Here is a 9,964-nt window from a genome sequence, read left to right on the forward strand (position 1 = left end):
AGGAAGAACCAATAAGATTTTTCAATTAAGAAGACTTACTACAATTAATCGAGTGATTAGCACTTATTGTTTAGTTTATTGCAATTTAATTGGTTCTTCCTCATGTCATGTGGCGAGGTATGATCACCCAATAATCTCTCTTGCTTTATCATTATAAGGTAATATGAAATCCAATACTGTGTAAATAACACATTACTAAAATTATAATACAAGTCTGTCTATACCAACTCTTGGGTCATCGATCCGCTATTAGGACTACAAGAAAAGAAAAATGTAAATATATTTGACATAGTTGAACATCAGATTATTCATACATAGATAGATGTGAGCTTAAAATTTATTAATTATTTAAATTAATAATAAGATTTTTCATATTTCCAGTTCTATTTATTGTTAACATAAGAACGATAAGAGTTCTTAGTATTGTCAAATCTGGTATATGGGGAAAGGGTTTTTCATTAGTGAATGATTATTAAATTTTTTTTAATGAGTCCTAACTATTAGCTATTTCCTATTTTGGGTTGGCCAAAAATGTGTAAAAGAAGCAGCATATTGATAAAGATAGTTTTTGCAAAATCAAAAGAGCGACTGGATTGAAAAATAAGGATTTCGAATCCATCTTGTTATCTAGTAACAAATATGAGTAATAACCCCCAGTAGAGATTGGTACGATTCAATTTACGGAGCCTGCAAAGGAGTTATGGATACTGCTGCCCGAACATCAGATGTCGGTAATTGTCCCATAGATCCTACATTTATCTATATGAAGAAGAAATCATGTTATGATGGGGATTCTTATTTGTACAAATAGTACTTCGAACTCGGAACAAGCATGAAGAAATTAACGATGCTTCTTTATCTTTTGAATTGTTCTACGAGATCGATCGCTCAAGATCTTTGGTCTCTATCTGGACCTAGTGAAAAAAAGGGATCACTTCTTAAGGACTCGTTGAGATTAGAATAATTTATTGATTAATCTATACCTATAACAAATATATATATATATATATATTTGCACCTAGAGCTACGTAACATTTATGCCCTAATAAAAATATACCCCACACATTTATTTTACTTTACACCCATCCCCTGCCAAAGGCAAAGTCATTCCAAAACCTTTTTGCATAATACAAATCTATATTCAATATAAAAAAACGCGAAGATACCTTGTGTGTTTTCACACGTAGAACTCCCTCCGTGTGATTTCAAAGTAACTTCCATCATGCATGTCTTCTTACCTGAGAACGTCACTAAATGAAGAAATTCTCTTCAAATCAATATCGATTTACTTACTCTTTTGATGAGATACTAAGCTAATTACTCCCTATCCGCCCCGCTTAGTTCATTTTCAATTAGTGCCCATCCACTCACTATATGAGCGGGTTATTTTCCAATTAGCCTATTTGTCCAGCTTTTCTCATCCCATTTATCAATCAACTCCTTCGCATTGATGGAGGAGTTTAAACTGGTAAAATATGACCGTTTGCCCAAAGCTGAAATAGTTTGAAGGCAAACCAGAGGTTGGAGACTGACTTCCACACTCAAATTGACTAAACTAATAGCTTAAACTTAGCCATCAATACTCACTGACGAGGCAAGAATTGCTTGTTAACGCCACGCGGATACTGTTCCCGCAATTGTTCTGAATTGAAATCTAATTATGTCAATCTAATTATTGGAGGGGCGGGATTTCCACTGGAATCGGTAGACTAAAGCTGAAAAAGAGTAAGCCAGACCCCCAATGTCAACAACCCCAACCAGATCTGCTCTCAGAAATTTCCCAAACTGCCCACGAGTAAGGAAAGACATGTTACATGGTCCATCGGCATCATAAGCTCGTTGTGGCTGAGAATTTAGAATTCGGTTTCTTCAAGTTTGATGGGCTAATACTGAAATAATTCTCCAGTGAAATAATTGGTTCTGTGATGGCTTCTTGTACACACACACAATTATCAGCAGAACATGTCTTCGAAAGGGAAAGATACTAATATAGATCAGTTTTAGAGAGACATTACCAGATCAGATTAATCACCAGTAAAATTCAACCATCAGAGTAGCTACTAACTCTGGTTTCGATTCATAGACAGCAAAACATGTAGTTTAGTTATCAACAGATAGAAAGGCACATACAGGAGAGGAAACTTAAGAGGGCGCTTAATAGTGTATGGTTCTTGATCCAGGCATTCGGCAGATTCGTCCAGAGACTATAAATCTTCATCAAAAGATTCTCCAGAATCAACCTTCCAACTGAATCGTCCAAGAGGAGAGAGTCATCAATCAATCTCCGCCCACCTGCCTCTTCCAGGAGTCCTCCACAATCAATTCATCGACTCCCCAGTCCTCAAAGCTGCAAGCAATATATACAACTCCCATTATGATTGCATTTTAGGTATACATACAAACATGGACAGCAACACAAAGGGATCAATGAGACATATCATCTATCTTCGACAACATAGCTTTACCGATGCTAACTACACTCACCTTCCATCTGGCAGGTACCGGCGAATGGTGAAAGGAATCTTCCGCTCCCTCAACTCCTTCATTGCTATCTGATACGATCAGAAGCTCCTGTTGTTACTGACCTCTTTTGCAGTACTATACATTAATAACAAGTGTCCCATCCCCGTGAGTATAAAACAGACTTACACAGAGTAACTGGGGCATCTCTTGTTACAATCAAAGGCATGTATATCGTGCTAGTAATATTAAATGATAAATTTAACATAACCACTACCAACCACATTACCTCGAGCGGGTCTGTCTCGCCTTCCAGCTCAACCATCACTGGGGCATTCATGCTGCTCTCAATCAATGAAAAGCATAGTCAGCAATGGCATTCCTCATTTAAAAGACTTGAGAGATGGAAAAAGAGAGAGACAGGAATATGATATGAACCTGATCTGCAGAGCTCGGGTACCCAGAATCCTTGCCCGCTCGTACTTAGTCATGTACTTGGACGTCTTCCTTTCTCTTTTGACTGGCCCCTGTTCTTCTTTTTCTTCAGCATCAAGAAGAGGGTCCGGAACATCATCATTGTTGTTATTGGCATCCACTTCATCCTCGGCCCCTTCCTGTTAAATCCAACCCAGCACAATCAAGACCAATAAAGAAACATTCAAATATTTTCATAAAATTCTACTAATATGACCAAACATATCTCCGCACCTCAATCTCGGGCTCTGGAGGCTCATCCTCGTAGCTGCATCAATCAATCAAAAACAATCGAAAAATCAGAAATAGAAATAAAGGCACTGAATGAGTTCATCACACCATCTTGGCATCCAAGAGAAACAAAATCCAAACAGTGACTCTAGAGGGCCAAGACAAGGTGGACTCTGTATAGAAGTTCTGGAATTCTGGAACTCAGCTTGCTCTATGAGATTTTTTGGGTTAAGTATCAATAAAAATTACAGATAAGGGCTTATCTAATCAAGAACAGATGCTTTTGGGACCATTAAAAGCCCAATTTCGGTTCTTATGCCTGGAAGAAGTCCTGCAGCATTGTATGTAATACAGTCAGAGCAGTGGGAGATTGGGACGCGTAATTAATTTCTATGGGCGTTTACGGTAAAAGCACTTCAGATTACTCTCCAGGAGTTAGCTTGGCATGCCGAATTATATTTTGTTTGGAACAAAAGGAATCAAAATCTTCATGAAGGGACTCCCCCTCCTGCTGATAGGATTTTGTTCTCTATAGTAACGCTGTTACCGGACTGGCTTCGGATTGGATCAAGAACGTAACTCGGAGAGTCAAGAACACCCCGCAACTGAAGACACTGGTGAATCGGGGAATTAAAACTAACAGCTGAGGTGCTTTGATTCCGTTTTTTCCGAGTCAGCATGCTCGATTATATTGAGCTTCGTCTGCTCATGTTTCTGTTCTGGGTTGTTTCCCTATTTGGCCTTTGCTCCACTGATTTCGATTAAAAAATAATCCGAATCGGCGAACGAGCTGAACAAAAATTCATCAGGATCAAAACCAAAATCTTTTTTCTTTTTCTTTTTTTTTCTGGCGGAGTTTGGCTAAAATCAATCGACCTAACGGCAGTGGGATATGATTTTTCCGGTACGACCCTATAAACATGGGACGATGCTTGCAGAAGGGAACGAAACCCTAACTTGCAGACAGACGTGTTACCAGGAGCGCAGCTCTCCTACGCAAAGGCAAAGCAAAGGGCCAGTTGAAATTCGAAGGAAGTACAAAGAGATTACCCCATGTCCACCTCGTTGTATTCATCGTCCGCCATTCTTACTATCGATTATGCAGAGCGGAAGCTCTCTGCCCCTCTCCCTCTTCCTCTCCCCGCGCAGGAGCTTTCTGATGGTCTTAAACCCTAGCTTTAGCTTTATTAGGAATTACGGAGCCAGCCGGAGGGAGAAAAGACACTCTTTCTTCTCTCGCGCCTGGTCTTCTTCATCTTCCACTGTTGATGAATGATAAAATTGTAAGTGTTCAGTGGGCTGGGCTGGGCTGGGCTGGCTTCGAGAGACAAAAGAAGAAAACCCACTTAAATGGGCCGGGCAGTCTTAGTGCCTGGGCCTCCTCGGCCTGTTGTGATGTTCTAAAATGTATAGAATATATATATATATAATATGAGCAAAAAATTTTGACATTTCCTCTGCCTCGCGTCAAGGCTAGGTAGGCTTCATTTGAGAGTGCTATAGAGGTTGAATAAATACATACTTTATTGATATTTAAGCGAAAGTGGTGTTTAGTGAATGGGTTTAAAACTATGAATCTACTGTTAGAGACGTGATTTTCTCCAATATGTTAATATGTGTTTATAAAAATTATTTATATTTATTCTCTATTTAAAATGTTAATTAATTTCAGCAATTTAAAATTATTTCATTCCAAATTCTTTAATTTATACTAAAATTGACACTTACTTTTTAGTAATTATATTTTAGTATTTCTACATTAGCAATAGCACTTCCAAATCAAGTCTTGCTATCCAAAAGTCCAATAGAGCACAAATAATCCAAGTTCGAGTTAGATCAGCTCATTAGAGAATAAAGCTCTCGTATTCATAGATTTTCTCTATTCACTAAACATAATCTCAAAATCTTGTTTATACGCTGAACGAAGGGTGTGAGAGTTCGAGTATCCCTTTTTTTTTTACGATACCTAAACCCTACCCTGTAATGATAAATTCTAAGATTTTGGAATCGAACTCTACCCTGTTGAGTCTTAAAATCAGAACATACTCGGATCTTGTATTATACCACAGGTTCCCTGTTAAAACCTGTAAATTTTTTTGTCTCGCTAAATAAAACCGAAAATATCTCAACTATAATCAATAATCACGTAAAACATAATGTTAACATAAATTTATATTTTTTAAAAAATTAGTGACTATATTTTTTTAAAATATAGGATTATCTAAATATAACTATATATATATAATGCGGGAAATTATTATTCGAATTCGGATATCAATTCCAATTCCGATTCTGGGTACCCTATATGCAAGAACCATGATAAGAACTGATTTTCACTGGTTCCTTATTTTAATACTTGAACCCTACTCTATTTTTAATACGAGTTACTTGGACCCTACCCTAATAGGTAAGTTCCGAATATACCTGGTATTCGTGGACACTCTCACGCTGAACCATATATATTTATACATACATATATATATATATATAAAGGAATACATACAGACAATTGATTGTCCTGGTATGATAGATTTTTCAACAAATTGATTCTTTAATAAGTTCATCATTTTAACAAATAAATTATATACCTTGACCTTGGGGAGTGTTGGGAAACTGTGTCAACATGCTTTTGAGTAAAATTGATAACATTATTTCTACCAAAATATAAAAAGTAAAAGAAAAGGAGAAATTGATAGCATTATATATTATTATACTGATCCAATGCAATTATAAATTGGATTCTATAAATTTTTTAATTGAAAAATAATTATGTTTGTGCCTATCTTCTTCTTCTTCTTTTTTAATGGATATGGATATGTTTGTCCCTATCAAATGGCTCTATATTTTGGCTAGCCAGCTAATAACTTGAGCTTGAAGGAAGCAGTTCTCTTCCAACTCCAAACTTCGGTATTGGCAAAAACTACCCTGTCGATGGCACATAGATACTCAGACCTCTCTGCCCGCTGAGCTCCACAAATTTATCGTTAAACAAGACAAGAGGACATCTATCTATCAGCCTAGACGATCCATCATATGCTTCTTTTAGGAACACCGTCCCCCTTTCGCCTTTATTGGTGATGTAAAAGATGCCCTGATGCTTGATCAGGCAGAGGACTAATCTCGACGGCAGGAAAAGCTCCGTATGAAACACATCCATCTGGGTGCACGTCATCCTCTTCTCCACGGTCAAACTGAGAAGCTCATGCAGGAGGGCTACCACTCGCTTCCGAGCCTTCGGGTCTGTGGCTTCGAATCTCCTTGCATTTAAATATGGAGAAGGGAATTCCATTTTCTGCCACCTCTCAACCTCGTCGAGATAGCTCGCATTCGGTCTGAAACCAGCAGGATATTTCATCCTGAATGCATGCGGACCTGAATAGTTGCCATCCTTCGATATCCTAACCTTCTTTCGACCAGCATTCTGGTTGAGAACCCCCTCCCGGGCTAATCCTTCCTCACGTGCAGTTATAGCTAACCCCGAATCCCAGTGCTCTAACTGGAGACTGTCTCTCCCTTTCACACTCTTCAGAGAGAAGATTTCCGGGTACTTTGGGATGAGCACGTCCTTGAAATCACTAGGCAAACCAAGCTCAGATTCGATAAGCTCAATCTTTGCAAGCGGTATACAACAATCAACAGACAACATCAGCAACTTTCTCAGATTCTTCACTACAATGGGCTCCATCGCTTCTCTCACCAGAGCTTCGTCACCGGCGAGCCTCTCAGCCTTCTCAGTGAGCGATACAAACAGCGGTCCTCCACCAACACCACCACTTACTCTGAATATTGAAGGGTACTTCTCAATGACAGACATGAAGTTCCATTTCTGAACAAAGCCAACATGCTTCTCAAGGTCCCTGAGGAAAAGAGATTGATTCCTCTGGGACTGGATGATGGATTTAAGCCGCAAGATCAGGGTCGGCTTCTTCCTTAGCTCCATCACCCGATCAAGTTCATGGACCCTGTGGTAGATCTTCTTTTTGGGTCTCCTCCCTCCACTGGATTTCTGCCTCACATGAATCCGCACAAAGCTGGATTCGAAGAACAAGCTTGAAGGCGAAGCAGTAGCAAAGGCATGAGGCGACCAACAACGAAACTTAAGTCTCTGCGTCTGCTCTATGAGACGATGAAGCATGAGATATGTACTCATCATTCATAAAAAATCTAAAGTGCTAGTCCCCTCTTTGAGGCCATGCGTCGATCAGGTGTGGTACAAAGTGTAACAACATCTCAGCAGACATTCACGATAAGCCGCAAAATGGAGCCCATCTCCGTTATCGTCTCTCTCTCTCTCTCTCTCTACATCTCTCTGCAGAGCCAGTGCATGTTTTCTTCTTTCTAGAGTTGTCCACTCGTGTTGTTTCTCTCTGAAGGCAGCAGTTCCATGATTGCGCTCGGTGCCCTAATTCTCTAGCTTTGCAACCAAACACCCAATCCTGAGATAATGGCATTTGAGAATTAAGACATAGACATAAATTAAGACTATTTTTATCTCAGAATTCAAAAGATTAAAACAAAATCATGCCACCAAGCAAGTCCAATAATTTCTTGGATTGTCTTTTGGTTAGTTGAAGTAAGATATTGTCTTAATATTCCTGATATATACATTCAAATAAATTAGCTGCTGTCAATCCTAGAAACGACTAAGCTGGCTAAACCAAAGAAATATGAAGATTTGCCACTGATCAGTCCAGTATTTTAAGATTCCAAAGTCAATCAGAGACCTGGCTTCAACTAGTGGTCACGATACTAACCTCCTAGAATCTTTATTGATGTGGTCTACGAATCTAGATCAGGATTGGGTTTCTATTATGTTCAAAATGCTCGGAAGCCAATTGGAACACCCTAAACCGGCAACCTATGGTGTTCCTATGTTTTGCAATACTCAATCTCTATCACGTCTTTTCTTTTTCTTTTTTTTTCCTCAATTAAACAGATAGGAATACGACATATAAAACACATCAAGGACAACACTTAAAACACCTTGAGGACCAAATCAGAACAGAGCTGAAACTTCACAGCTGAAACAGAGAAAACCAGAAAGTTTTGTAGACCATTCCCAAACAAAACCAGAAGTTTCAGGGTATTCGAGAAGAGAACAGAAAAATCATGATCATCGCTTCCTAAACAGAAAAATTCCAAAACTTTTACACACTATACTACATCATTAGAGTTTCTCATATTATTTATGATGCTTATCCCTAAAATGCAACTATGATGCCTACAATTATTCTCTATTCAGCCAAAAGAAAAAAACAAGGATGCCTACAAATGAGCTCTGACTCATCAGTCATCTAAATTGTCCTACCAAATGAGGGCCTTAATCAGTGACCTAAATAGACTTTAACATGATGGTATGCCCTAAATGATGAAGCATGATCCCACATTTCATGTAAGATGGTGTGGGTTGTAGGATTTACTAAAGTCCTGAAATGTCGTCGGATATGCCTATGAGTAAATGAGTCTTGCAACAACTTAGCAATAGCAGCAGACAGGACCCAACACAACATTGATTCTAAACACTTTGTGCTCAGGTATAACATCCATTAATTTGACCCATATCAACATTATTGGCAGAAGAGCACGCAAAAATCATCTCAAGCATGTCTATCCGACAATCGTAATGAACCAGCTACTGCAGCAAAGTGTCCCAAGAATCAATCACCTACAAGCAAATCCCGGAACCAACATTCAAGCATTGTCCCTCACTAAACAGCCAACAGCATATTATTCAGACGGACAGAGAGTCATTCATAGTTATGAGAAGGAATCGTAAGTATACCCCAAAACTGCGGATTCGATTCCTTCGATCTCAAGATCGATTTTTTTCAGTTAGGGGTTAGTGCTGTACGACTTTCAGCTAAGCAAGCTGAGCTGAATGTCCCGTGATTTGAGGAAGATTTGGAGCTCGATTGAAACACTGGAGGATGCTGCCCTACGCTCCGGGAAAGGATACCCTGCGGGATGAGAGACTGGCCCCACTAGAGGGCCGACGGCAGGATGAGGAGAAGCAGCCGAGAGAGGGCCGATGACCGGAGAGGCAAAGGGAGAGAGGACAGACTTTTGGTGAGATGGAAAAGGTGGCTGAGCTGAACTACAGAGGCCGACGGGAATGGTGGCGGCAGGAGCTGGGGACGAGCAACCGAGGCGAGAGAGAGCTCGAGAGAAGAGCAGCAGCCCGAGAGGCGGCGGCGGCTGGCGGAGCAACGGCAGGATGGGGCGGCTGAAGTGAAGATGTAGTTTTGCAGTACATAAAAGCAGCCGAGAGGCGAGGAGGCGGCCGTCAGAGAGGAAGAGGATGCCGATTGTTTGCTGGGGGCTTCCCGAAGAAAACAACGGCTGTTGTCTCAATGCTGTTTTACTCTTCATCAGCATCCGTATTCCATTTTCAATCTATTTTTATGAGAATTCGGTCATTACGTTACCCTCGAGAGAGAAACTTTATTTTTTTTAAATGTCAGCTTGCATCAAACTTGATCAAAATGTTCACTTTAAACCCTCCTTTACACCATGACTAGAATTAAAAAGCTATAATTATGATTATATAACTTTTAGAATTTTTAATTTTCTAAAAAATATTTATATTTTAAATTATAATTATGATTATATAATTTTTAGAATTTGTAATTTTTAAGTTTAAATATCTTCTTATATATAATAGCTCATTATGTCTTAATAACTATGAGAACTATTTCGCATTATTAATATTAATTTGAAGATAAGATCTCGTGGAATTAATTTAAATATTTTTCTTTTAATAATGGGTGAAGATTATAACAAAAGAGCAATAGCAAAATAC

At 39.0% G+C, this 9,964-nt stretch overlaps 2 protein-coding genes across 2 annotated transcripts; both read right to left on the reverse strand.

Moving 5' to 3' along the window:
* Positions 1–1,967: 1,967 nt before the first annotated feature.
* Positions 1,968–4,421, reverse strand: LOC116201826 (DNA-directed RNA polymerases II, IV and V subunit 6A-like). Its single transcript, XM_031533241.1, has 6 exons — positions 4,216–4,421; positions 3,169–3,202; positions 2,899–3,074; positions 2,750–2,801; positions 2,485–2,552; positions 1,968–2,347 (listed from the first exon to the last, which is right to left on the reverse strand). Exons 1-6 carry the CDS (start codon positions 4,248–4,250, stop codon positions 2,278–2,280), a joined length of 435 nt encoding a protein of 144 aa, XP_031389101.1. The 5' UTR covers positions 4,251–4,421; the 3' UTR covers positions 1,968–2,277.
* A 1,423-nt stretch (positions 4,422–5,844) lies between these two features.
* LOC116201051 (protein WHAT'S THIS FACTOR 1 homolog, chloroplastic) lies at positions 5,845–9,555 on the reverse strand. Its single transcript, XM_031532122.1, has 2 exons — positions 8,948–9,555; positions 5,845–7,601 (listed from the first exon to the last, which is right to left on the reverse strand). The coding sequence occupies exon 2, from the start codon at positions 7,316–7,318 to the stop codon at positions 6,086–6,088; it is 1,233 nt and encodes a 410-aa protein (XP_031387982.1). The 5' UTR covers positions 7,319–7,601; positions 8,948–9,555; the 3' UTR covers positions 5,845–6,085.
* Positions 9,556–9,964: the final 409 nt, after the last annotated feature.

Source organism: Punica granatum, chromosome 3, assembly GCF_007655135.1.
Source record: "Punica granatum isolate Tunisia-2019 chromosome 3, ASM765513v2, whole genome shotgun sequence".
NCBI lineage: Eukaryota > Viridiplantae > Streptophyta > Magnoliopsida > Myrtales > Lythraceae > Punica > Punica granatum.